General features: G+C 39.8%; 1 protein-coding gene across 1 annotated transcript in view; it reads left to right on the plus strand.

Moving 5' to 3' along the window:
- CACNA2D3 (calcium channel, voltage-dependent, alpha 2/delta subunit 3) overlaps positions 1 to 13,497 on the plus strand; it is an 855,054-nt gene that overhangs the window by 591,235 nt on the left and 250,322 nt on the right. Inside the window, exon 14 of the mRNA XM_015410013.1 lies at positions 10,987 to 11,004. Coding sequence (XP_015265499.1) covers positions 10,987 to 11,004 — 18 coding nt within the window. The remainder of the gene's footprint in view (positions 1 to 10,986; positions 11,005 to 13,497) is intronic.

Consider the following 13,497-nt stretch of genomic DNA (forward strand, 5'->3'; position numbering starts at 1 on the left):
TATAGTTTTTAAAAGGCTATTTTGGAAAGGAAAAATAAATATATTCACATTCTAATACATTCTTAGGTAGGAAACATAATTTATTGTGAAATTTCCAATACTGTGTTAAAAGCACTTGCAGGAGGGGAAAAAATCATTGTAGGCTCCCTCAAATGAGCATTTCAGTGTAACAAACACATACATAATCTGTGAGGAAATAACTCTGTTACTGGGTCACAAAGCTGTGGAACCTAACAGGTGCCTGGCACAAAACCACTATACTAAAAGCTTCTAAGATAAATAGTTTGTTCTGAAATCTCTAAATTGCTGGAATTGTTAGTAGGCTGAGGTAAGAAATAACCTCATACTGACAGAGGCCCCGGTTACATGAACGGGATAATCCGCAGGAGACGGGAGACTTTTTGAGCCGGAGTAAAAAGACGTGCGGTGCCGTGATCTCACCTTCCCCCGAGGCTCCATGCCCAAGCCTCAGGCAGCCGATCACACCATGCTAAGCAACACAGCAGCAAGGCGTTTGTGCGCATGCGTGGGATGCCAACGGGCACTGGCTGTGACGGGCTACCACTGCTTCCTGATCAGATGCCTGCACGAGCCGGTTCCCGGTAGCTTTTAAATCCGCATCTTTGGGCCGAAGCTGCGGGTTAGAGACGGGAGTGTGACGTTTCCCAGATGTTCAGGTATGATCGCGCAGTTTTAATCTGCAGGCAAGCCGTCCCTCCCGCAGGGAGTTTAATTATAGACCAGCAGTCATAATTATGGAACAATTACTTGTTTCTTGGTATGTATTACAAAAATGGCAAACTATTTGGTGTGGCCAAAAAGAGGTTTGATAACCATAAACATAATGGGACTTCAGCACTGTATCTCTGAATAGCACCCATTGTCATGCTGCTACAGGTTTAAAATATAGCTTGTCATGGAAGGTAGAAGCTTATGCCAATGCCGTACCATTAATTAAGTAGGCATCTCTAAGATTCTTCAGAGATAAAAATTATGGCTTCTGTAAATACAAGCCTTTGATTACCCAAAAGATGTTTAGGAGAAGGCACATCTTCAGTTCTCCTAACATCTTGCCCACTCATTTCTGTGCTAAGTTAACAACTCAGGTTGGTGATATTTAGTTTTAGTGGCTGTTGCTGGTACCATCATGTCTGTGCATTGTCTTCAGTGCAGGGTCATAAATTGTGGACCTAATCTGGAACAGCTATCTTTTTACCCTTGCCTATATAGTTCTTCATTATATCTTGAAATGATTTTTTTCTTTCAAGTGTACCATGGACACAGTTCACAAAATATTACTTTTGTTCAGTCGCACAGTCGAGTCCGACTCTTCGCGACCCCATGGATCATCTCCCGCCAGGCCCTCCTGTCTTCCGCCGTCCTCTGAAGTTGGCTCAATTTCATGTTCGTTGCATCGATGACACTGTCTAACCATCTCATCCTTTGCCGTCCCCGTCTTCTTTGACCTTCAATCTTTCCCAGCATCAGGGTCTTCTCCAGGGAGTGCTCCCTTCTCATTTGGTGGCCAAAGTATTTGAGCTTCAGTTTCATTATCTGGCCTTCCAGGGAACAGTCAGGGTTGATTTCTTTTAGGATTGACTGATTTGATCTTTTTGCAGTCCAAGGGACTCTCAAGAGTCTTCTCCAGCACCATAGTTCAAAAGAATCTATTCTTCTGCGCTCGGCCTTCCTTATAGTCCAACTCTCGCAGCCATACATGACTACTGGGAATACCATTGCTTTGACCATGCGGACTTTTGTTGGCAGGGTGATGTCTCTACTTTTTATCATGCTGTTTAGGTTCGCCATCGCTTTCCTCCCAAGGAGCAGGCGTCTTTTAATTTCATGGCTGCAGTCACAGTTTGCGGTGATCTGGGATCCCAGGAACGTGAAGTCTGTCACTACTTCCACGACTTCCCCTTCTATTTGCCAAGGAGTGATGGGGCCGGATGCCATGATCTTAGTTTTTTTGATGTTGAGCTTCAAGCCCACTTTTGCGCTCTCCTCTTTTACTCTGAGCAAGAGGCTCTTTAGGTCCTCTTCACTTTCAGCCATTAGAGTGGTATCATCTGCATATCTGAGGTTGTTGATCTTTTCCCCAGCAATCTTAATTCCCGCTTGTGATTCATCCAGGCCAGCATTTCGCATGATGTACTCTGCATATATATTAAATAAGCAAGGTGACAATATACATCCTTGTCGTACTCCTTTTCCTATGCTGAACCAATCAGTTGTTCCATATCCGGTTCTAACTGTCGCTTCTTGGCCCTTATACAGGTTTCTCAAGAGACATGTGAGGTGGTCTGGTACTCCCATCTCTTTAAGGCCCTGCCATAGTTTGTTGTGATCCACACAGTCAAAGGCTTTAGCATAGTCAATGAAGCAGAAGTAGATATTTTTCTGGTACTCTCTTGCTTTCTCCATAATCCAGCGAATGTTGGCAATTTGATCTCTAGTTCCTCTACCTCTTCGAAACCCAGCTTGTACTTCTGGTAGTTCTCTATCCACGTACTGTTGAAGCCTAGCTTGTAGGATCTTGAGCATGACCTTGCTAGCGTGTGATATGAGTGCAATTGTGCGATAGTTTGAACATTCCTTGGCATTGCCCTTCTTTGGGATTGGAATGTATACTGACCTTTTCCAATCCTGTGGCCACTGTTGCGTTTTCCAAATTTGCTGGCAAATGGAGTGCAGCACTTTAACAGCATCATCTTCTAAGACTTTGAATAGCTCAGCTGGAATACCATCACCTCCACTAGCTTTGTTGTTAGCAATGCTTTCTAAGGCCCATTTAACTTCACATTCCAGGATGTCTGGCTCGAGGTCAGTGATTATACCGTCGTGGTTGTCAAGGACATCGAGGTCTTTCTTGTATAGTTCTTCTGTGTATTCTTGCCATCTTTTCCTAATCTCTTCTGCTTCTGTTAGGTCCCTACCGTTTTTGTCCTTTATCATGGCCAGCTTTGCATGGAACGCTCCCTTGATTTCTCCAATTTTCTTGAAGAGATCTCTAGTCCTTCCCATTCTATTGTTTTCTTCTATTACTTTGCACTGTTCATTCAGGAAGGCCTCCTTATCTCTCCTTGCTGTTCTCTGGAAATCTGCGTTCAGTTGGGTAAATCTTTCCTTTTCGCCTTTGCCTTTCGCTTTCCTTCTTTCCTCTGCTATTTGTAAAGCCTCATCAGAAAGCCACTTTGCTTTCTTACATTTCTTTTTCTTTGGGATGGTGGTGATTGCTGCCTCCTGTACGATGTCACGAACCTCTGTCCATAGTTCTTCAGGCACTCTATCTATCAAATCCAGACCCTTGAATCTATTCTTCACCTCTACTGTATATTCATCAGGGATGCGATCTAGGTCAAACCTGAATGGCCTCGTGGTTTTCCCAATTTTCTTCAGTTTAAGTCTGAATTTTGCAATGAGTAGCTCATGATCTGAACCACAGTCAGCTCCAGGTCTTGTTTTTACTGACTGGATAGAGCTTCTCCATCTTTGACTGCAAATTATATAGTCAATCTGATTTCGGTGTTGCCCATCTGGTGATGTCCATGTGTAGAGTCGCCTCTTAGGTTGTTGGAAAAGGGTGTTCGCTATGACCAGTGTGTTCTCTTGACAAAACTCTGTTAACCTTTGCCCTGCTTCATTTTGCTTTCCAAGGCCAAACTTGTCTGTTATTCCAGTTACCTTTTGACTTCCTACTTTAGCATTCCAGTCCCCTATGATGATGAGGACATCATTTTTTGGTGTTAGTTCTAGGAGGTGTTGTAGGTCTTCATAGAACCGGTCCACTTCAGCCTCTTCTGCATCAGTGGTTGGGGCATAGACTTGGATTACTGTGATGTTGAATGGTTTGCCTTGGAATCGGACAGAAATCATTCTGTCATTTTTGAGATTGTATCCCAGTACTGACTTTTGCACTCTCTTGTTGACTATAAAGGCCACACCATTTTTTCTACGAGATTCCTGGCCACAGTAGTAGATATAATGGTCTTCTGAGTTAAATTCGCCCATTCCTGTCCACTTAAGTTCACTGATTCCTAAGATATCGATGTTAAGTCTTGCCATCTCATTTTTGACCACGTCAAGCTTACCTTGATTCATAGATCTTACATTCCAGGTTCCTATGTAGTATTGTTCTTTGCAGCATCAGACTTTCCTTTCACCATCAGACACATCCACAACTGAGCGTCCTTTCGGCTTTGGCCCAGCCGCTTCACTCTTTCTGGGGTTACTTGTACTTGCCCTCTGCTCTTCCTCAGTAGCATATTGGACACCTTCCGACCTGAGGGGCTCATCTTCCGGCGTCATATCTTTTAGCCTTTTGGTACTTTCCATGGGGTTTTCTTGGCAAAAGTACTGGAGTGGGTTGCCATTTCCTTCTCCAGGGGGATCACTCTTGGTCTGAGTTCTCTGCTGTGGCCTGTCCGTCTTGGGTGGCCCTTCACGGCATAGCCCACAGCTTCATTGAACTGCTCAAGCCCCCTCGCCACGACAAGGCAGTGATCCATGAGGGGGAAAATATTACTACCAAATAGTTTAAAAAGTTGTACCTTTGCTTTCTACACATTCCATTTTAAAAGAAATCCTTGTATCTTAACAGGTTTTCCCTAGTGCATCATTCACTAGCACTTCATAGCCACGACACTGGTAAGTGAGCTTAAGAAGAAAAGAGGAGTTCTGTATGTGGAACTCCAGTGCATAGAAATAAACCTTTCACCCTGAGGATTCCTCATTGTTTAGTTTCTTTCTTACAAACTTGAAAACTGCTCTAAATGGTTGCATGGTCCTACAATTTGTTCCAGAAATTAGACCACACCTGAACTCAAGGACTACCCCATTTGCTTCTGAGCAGGTATTTATAGTTATGCCCCACAGAAATGAATGCAGGGCTTAAAAGAGTCTTTGGCCCTCCCTTTCTGCTGAAGCAATTGTGCCATCCACCATTATTAGGTGGTGCTATTTTTCTGTCTAATGTTTAACAAAAGACGCCAGAATGAGGACACGAAGAAATATACTCACCATGTTTCCTTCAAGCATCATCAAATACCATATTTCATCGATTACTTGTTGACATCCAGAAAGGTAAAGCTGCTACTTAGCGCAGAAAATAATCACATATCATATTTCATTGATTACATATTGACATCATAAAGGTAAATAGTGTGAGAGGAGGTAACAGAGGATTTCTCTCTGTTTATAGCTCCACAGGGCTAGCAAAGATTTAGCTATGTGATGATGCCTGAACAGAAGCTAACACAGTGAGTGTAGTGTTTCTTACACTCACTATGGTGTCTTTGGTTAACAAAAACTGATGGTTTCTGGTAGCAGCATCCAGCTAGTGCTGTCAGGCCCACAAGATGTCAACATTATGGGTGAGGACATTGGCATGCCCAAGCTCTTATTTCAAATTAAACTGTGAGCATCTCTTTAGTAGTGAACCTTTGGCTCAGCAATGATGATGGTGATGATGATGATACACCAAACCTAAGTCACAGGAAAGTGTCAAAGTTGCATTATGACTAGTTGTACTTACAGGATAGGTGATTTCTGTAAGTGAACCATACATTTCAGAAAAGAAAGATATGATTTATAATGCTTTGTGTCTGCCAAGGGATGAAAAAAAATCCTAGTATCTGCTAGATACAAAAATAACTACTAGATTCACATATTTTTAAAGGGAAAATGTCTTAGCAGGGTTTGAGGAAACCACTGAAATCAGTAGTACCCACTGAATTTTGCAAAGATAGGCAGTTTTTATGTTCTGCTGGAAAGGATCAGGTTAGTTCTTTTTTTCTGTTAGAAAAATTGTTTGTTCCCTGTGGCCTCTCAGAAGGGATAGTGCCAGTCAAGGCAGCAAAAAGTGATTTAAAAAAATTCAAACCCATTCTAATGTGAGTTGTTCATGTTTCTTACAATCAGCTTCTAAATATATGGACAACTGAACAATTCATCATAACTGGTATCTCAAGGAAAAGATCCTGAATTTACAGACTGTAAAGGCAACATTGACAAAGTACTCATATGAAAAATGTAATAGAAAACATCACACAAATCTTACCTCTGATACTTTAAATCCATGTGTGTGCAAGTGCATGTATTTCTTTGTCTGCAACAGGACTACTGTAAGGAAGAACAAATAAATCATCCTGTATCTCAGATCTGCAAATTACAGGCATAATCCTATACAGAACTGCTATAGAAAGGTTCTCTTTTGCACTGTAAATGGATATTTGGCATGTAGAATTGCCTGGATTCACAAGTGTTTTTCAAGCACTTGTTCTTTAGAGTCATTGTAAATCAATCTTGGTTTATTTTTCATAAATTCCTGTCTTTAGCCATAAAAAAAATATTGTGGGCAGATAAAGCTGACACACAACATAAAAGTGAAGTTGAATGTAAACAGAAGAAAATATAAAATGTTTAAAGTCCCCTCCCCCCCCCTAGAGCTACTGTATCTAATGATATAAATTATCTCAGCCTCACTTTACCTTTGCCTGTACCTTTTAATTCCATGGGTTTGCCATGTTTACCATTTCACTCTTTCTGAACTTCATTTTAATTTGGAGGATTTCTAAAATTAATTTCAAAATTGGAGCTTGAAGTGTTAGCTGCAGCTTAGTTTCTTCATTTGTATTTTTTCTTCCATCTATACAAAACAATAAAAGAAAGTACATATGTGCATCAAGATTCTTTTTGTTTGTCCTGAGTCCTGAGATGCTTAGGAGAAAGGCAAATATATAAATACTTTAAATAAATTAATAAATAATTGTTTCACTGAGGTACTCCTAAACATCAGTGGAGCGCACAAAAAGATTCTTCTTGGTAACAGTTGTATATTCAACCCCATCGAGTGTTTTTGGTAATGATTTGTCAATGCAATTATGCATATTGGTTTTCATGCTCCAGTTCCAAAACTTTTCACAAATTTGGGAAGAAGAAAAAACATTTCCTTAATATAATTGTTACACTTTGGAAACAAGAACAGGTAATTTGGGGATGTGTTCAGGTGTCACGTGAAAACATGGGGAGGTGGCTTAGAAATAATATAAATAAATGAGTGGAAGTGGAACTAAAGAATTTTTGGTTCCAGTCTCTCAGATACTGGGTTTAAATTTTAACAGTTGATTTCTAAAATGCAGATGCCATTTTTAATTGTTGCCTTAAATAATTACTACATTTCATACATTCTTCCTTGAGAACCACACTAACAGATTGGAAATAATTTTCAAGTTAATACGTATTTATTCGGTATTAATAAGTATTTATACTTAAATGTTTAGGTTGACTAGTCTCACTAGTAATGACTAGGTTCACTAGTAATGGCCCAATTATTGTCTTATGACAATAATTAGTGGGATCCTATGATTGTAATGGCAGCACCCTCCTACTGGAGGAGTCTCCTGCTAATACCAGATGTTCTTCTGCCAGCCAGAAAAAAGCACCACCATTAGCAAAATAGCACTGCAAGATCAAACCCAATGCAATTAATAGCAACAATGATAAAAGTGAACCAAAAGTACAAATATACAGTCACATGTGTAATAGGAGGTTTGGTAGGAAACAGGAGTATTCACTAATTACATAAGAGTAACAGCATATCAAATGTAATGAATCTCCCTCAGGGTAGAATTCCATGATACAGGATCCATTGCTGTTTAAAATAGTTTCCCTTAGTTGAGGACAAGCTCATTATTACTGATGGATGAAGCACTTGCATCAGTCGTTATCCATAATACAATAGCTTATGGGAGAAGGCACATCCTATTTGAAAAGCCATATCCTAAGGTATCAGAACCCAGATCATTTAGGACTTTATTGGTCCAAGCCATATTGAATTTAGTCTGGAAAAAAACTGGTGGGCAATGCAGTTCTAACATGCTGCCTTCTCTAACTAAAAAAATGCGTCCTGTACTCTTGACTTGGAGAAGTTAACAAACTGTATTCAAAGGCAACTACACTTCATAGCCCGCAGCTATACTCCCAGCAAGAAGTATACAACTCACCTTACTGCCCACAAACTCTGTACAGCTCCTGTTTGGAATTTCAAATGGGCAGTAGATAGGTTCAAGAAGGCATCACTGAATTATCCATTCATATGTCCATATTCTAGATTAAGGTTCAAATATTTTTAAAGTCTCATTTGATTTGTGTATTTGACTTTTGTTCTTGGTTATCTGAAATAAAATTTGCCACCAGAATATAAAAATTTCAGTGGAATTCAAGTTGAATGTTGCAGATCCACTTCTACCCAATCTTGCTTTCAAAATTATGGTGGCTGTTCCAAAATCAATTAAATTTATATCTGTTTACAAATCATGTTTATATGCACTGGGACTGTATGTGCTCACAATTCTTTTTCTGCCAAACCATATGTGTTTTCATTAGGAATTAGCAGACACCCCCAAACTACTCCAGAAATAATCTGGGATAGATTGATTAATCCCAGTTATATATGGTCTATCCAGAATTTAATTTGGATGAGGACCCTGCTTTGAGGTAACAGTATCAATATTGTGTGCCAAGGCCAAGAGACCTCTAATTCAACCAAGAAGCTGGTTACACCAAAAAAATATAAATTCATATACTTGCCCATAGTTGACATCTGTATATCTAACATGATCCCAAGAGTTTAGATTTTAAAAAATCTATATGATGGGTTATGCATTGACAGAAGAGGACTTTCCAGAGAAATCTGAAAAGTAAAACTTAAAAAGACAAAAACAAATCCCAAACCAGAGAAGCAATCTGCACTTGCATAGGCATCACAACTGAAACAAAAAGTCATAGTCAGCAATTACAATTGGTCATAAGAAAAAGATAGACCAAGGGGAAGAGCAGAAAGCTGCTGCAGGAGGACATGACAATGGTGAGGGGCAGGGGGAGAAGGCAGTGGAGGAAGAAGAGGACGAGGTGTAAGTAGCTGGGCAAGTGAAAGCATAAGAGGCAGGGTAAAGAAATGAGGGAGAAAAAAAGGCAGTGGCAAGAGGGTTAAGGAAGGGAAGAGAAGAAGATGGCAAAGGCAGTGATGGGGCAGTAGTGGTAGAGGCAGGATGATTTCCCCATTCCCACAAATTCTTCAAAAGTCTTCCATTTGTAATTATTTATTGCTTACTTAAGAAAGATCTATACCATGTGTCCCTGGCCCAGAACTGAAGTACCTAGACCTAGCAACAGATTTACCAGTATTCTTACAGCCAAATCTAGGTCATAATATGGTTCAAGACAGCAATAGATTAAGGGGACTGATATAATTCCCTTATATAAGATGTAAGTCAGGGCAAGCTCATGTTTATCCTAGCCAGTACATATCTGGATGTTTTGATATTGTCAGAAATGCAGGCCAACATCAAATAATAATGATATTAATAACTTGGGCAAATAACAGATGACAATTGTAGACTTTATTATAGTTCTAACTAATTCTGTGTTGATAGTGTTTATATGGCCATCAAGCTATGAAATCCATGATGCAATGTGAGCAAAAAAATGTAGGCCAGAAAACATATGGGTATATCTATTTTTAACTGAAGTACAAAATGATATTCAAGGCACAGCATTACAGACAGAGTGTGATGAAATTCAAATTTGCAGACATCTTTCCCATAACAATCCACTGCCCTGGGCCAGGTGTATTGAATTTTGCCTATATGTTTATTAGAATCCTTCAGTATCTACTAAAGGGAAATAGAGTATTTATGGAAGAAATCTGCACTTAGTAAATTCTCTATGGAGTATGTGCCACTGAATTCCCTTTCTTGAGAACTGGTATGTGACTCTTTACTCAATGGTTTTTCTGGATATCTATTCTTGATTTCTATGTTCTATTGATGTTTATTATGGAACCACTTGGCGCTGGTATCTAAACACTGCTAAGAGCAATAAGAGAAAGATCGGTTTTTTCATGGTTTGAAATTGATTGCATCTGAGGAAATTAGCAAACCTCAAATGGGAGTACTTGATCCTACTGGTTACCGCTCAACTGTGTTGTCTAAGTAGGCATCATATACTATGGATTTTTTAAATAACTGATGCTATGAAATGTAATAATTGTCTTTTAGATAGTGGTATATATGGTGTGCTATTGTACAGCTTAATTCCTGTTGTCTTTATTTGATTTATAACTCATGGAACACCCAGATAGGTATACCTACAGTGGGGATACTATCAGAATGTACTCTTAAGGCATCATCTAACCAAATTTAAGCACAGTATAAGCAGTCCAAGTTCTATTGAAACCAGTGAGTAAATAAAGTCTCAGTTTTCCAACTTTCATCTTTCTCACTGAATTCAATGAGACTTATCAGTGTGTAACTTTGGCTGGATTGTGCCCTTACTTAGGTATTATTGACGATTTTGATTTGTTCGGAAGAATATGTTATATATGGCACAGAATTCAAGGTGCTTGCAATCCAACTCTGAATGGACTGACAGTCTCATTTGTTAAAAATACGATCCCACTTGTTTAGAATACCATTCAGTTTAGCAACTCAAGTCACATTTCATACGCACGGGCAAATGTATGCTGCTCATACTTGTGTTTAAATGTGCATACCCAGTCATAAATAAGACTAATTGAGTAGAATGGGCCTTTATAATTATAGTGAATTTAGAGATTAGTGAAGTATCACTTGAAAATATGCAGGTAATTCCACACTGAATTATATTTGTGTACAGAAAGATGGAACTACTCAATTCAAGTGCAATACCATATCATTAGGGGAAATGATCCCCTTTCTCTAGCACTATAGCGTGTTAAACAGTTGCATGGTGCTAGGTATATTTAGCAGGCAAACAATCCTTTATTAATGTACCCCAATGTTTATACAACAGATTAAACTAATTGGAAATATTTTTCTTATTACTTTATCCTTTTTTTTGTTTACCTTGGTGATTTTTTTAAATTGATAAAGCAGCTAAACTAGCTTTCATATTTCATATCAATTATATAATGATGGCTTGTTCTATTCTGTTCTTGTTTTTTCCCAGCTTCCTCAGGCTCAAAAGGTAAACTATTTTCAATCAATACTTATTCAAAGAAATCACCAACTCTTCATGTTTCAACAGTGTCATGAATATAGTACAATGGTGATCAGTGAAATGCTTTACAATGTCACAGCTGTAATGAACTGGGGAGCATAACATTGCTTAAATCAAAGGCAGACATTGTAAGTGATAAAGCCACCCACTGAGTGTTACAATTCAGATACAATGTGAGAGCTATTTGAATCAAATGAAGAAGTGGACTGCTGGTTCGTACAAGAAAGGAACCATTTTGTTATCATTGTGAAAATAATAGACAGCCATCAAATGGACATAACAGTGACAAAGCCATACGTAGACCCTTGCACACCCTACCGGAGGAATAATAGAACTCATGGTATGGCTATATTCTTTCACTGGTCCCTGTTGTATTGTCTTGTCAAAAGCCTCTCAATACATCTAACATAATTTGTCCAAGGAGGTTTCCATGCAATGTGCCGTTGTTGTTGTAGTACAGCTTCTGCTTTGATATGGTATGATCCAGAGCTACCATTGCATTTCATGATATCACAATGATAATTGTGGCCACATATCACTTGATGCTGTTGCATCATTCTTGTATAATTCACAAATATAATTTTAAAACACAACGGCTGCAACATTTTAGAATGTCATTTTCCAATTAGGGATGTAATGTTGTAGCTTCCAAGAGTTTCTGTGTGGTTAGAGAAAAAATGACTATTTTTGTCACACATCTATGTTATTGCAATCATTCCTAGATTAGCAATCTCAAATTGGAAAGTTACACATTGGTCATGGTCTGAGAGCCCTCTGTGTCTGTGCACAGCTGCAAAATTCCTGCTCTTTTTAACCCAGTGCAGACAACCCAGCTACATCTTAACTTATCACATGGGGAGGGAGAGGGGGAATGTGGACGCTGGCTAGGGTTGCCAACCCCTGATGGGGCAAGGTTTTCCCCACTTTCCACCCCCCCATCTGCCACTGGCCAGCTGGCTGGTAGGGGGATCCCTGCCCCCAAAGAGCCCCAACATGCCCGGCATGATAACATCACCTGGAGGTGACATCATTGTGCCGGGCATTTTGCAGGTGACATTTCAGCATTTGGGTAAAAACTCTATGGTGACCATAGAGTTTTTAACCCAAATGCTTAAGCGTCCCCCACATGATGTGCCCAGTGAGGTGGTATCACTTCCGGGTGACTCCAGGAGCCAGGCTGGAGTCCCCCTCCAGGATCCAAGTATGACCTGGCAACCCTAATGCTGGCCCACCTGTGCTCCACACCTCGATGCAATCACTGAGTCATCTGCATGGTATGAACATATGGAGGAAGTGCCTGCATGCATGCCCCCTCGCCATGATCAGCAACATTTGGAAAGCAGCGCTTTTGATCACAGGGAGGAGGCATGTGTATGGGCACTTCCTCTGCACATTGGCACTGTGCAAATGACTCAGCAATTATGCAGAGGTGGGGAGCACTCTACTGGTGCCTATGTCTCCTCTCTGTGTGGTGAGTCAACATGTGGACAGGTTGTCTGTATGGGTCTTTTGAAAAATGGTTTCCTTGTGCACCTGTGTAATCCTTTGGGTTTTTTTTAGGTTTTAAAAGCAATTTCTGAGGGGACATCTAAAACAGAACTTCGCATTGATAGCTTTCTAGTAAAACTGAATGAGGCCAAAACAAGACATGATGCAGGAGACACATGGAGTGTTTTCTGTTCAGTGCAGCTCTCAAAAGCTACACATTTGCTCAGCACAGCCACATGATAAAATGGTGGCATTTAATTATATCTGAGGACCCAGTATATTTTACACCATATATTAGAAAAGTGCAGTAGGGAGCAATTTTGATCTGAACAGTGGACTTCAGGAAAGAGTAAATTATCACTCCATATAATTTCTCCAGTCAAATTGTGTGTTAAAGTGAAAACGAACAAACAAAATCGTATCTCTTACATTCTGTGTAATTTGCTGTGAGTCACAATCTCTGAACTGGATTCAATGCACAAATAGAAAAAGAAATCAACGTAGTCTAGTTCTGCTTGGGGAAGGGATCTTGGTGTAGTATCTCCTTTTCTTGTCCTGGTTTGATCATATGAACGATAACATATGCACACAAGATCTTGTGCGACAATCTCCTCTGCCTCTGATGTTGTTCCATGCGAGGAGCCATTTTTGAGAAAGGAAAAGCTGCTCAGTTCACTTCCTGAAACCCCAGGACTTGTGCAAGTGGAAACACAAATGAGGATACAATAAGTATGACACTGTAAGTAGCTGCTGTACTCTTTTTCTTACATTTCTGCTTGCTTAAGCAGAAATTTTGTGATGGATCCAACCCATGGTTTGTAACACAGAAGAATGAACATGCAAGCCTTGAAACCATACTTTCCTATGAAGACAAGGGAGAGAGTCAGTATGGTGTAGCGACTGAGACAATGCAGGTTCAAGTACACACCAGCTATGGAGCTTAATGGGTGAATTTGGGCCAACCATTCTCAT

Source organism: Gekko japonicus, unplaced genomic scaffold (assembly GCF_001447785.1).
Source record: "Gekko japonicus isolate JY-2015 unplaced genomic scaffold, Gekko_japonicus_V1.1 scaffold160, whole genome shotgun sequence".
In the NCBI taxonomy this organism is placed as follows: domain Eukaryota; kingdom Metazoa; phylum Chordata; class Lepidosauria; order Squamata; family Gekkonidae; genus Gekko; species Gekko japonicus.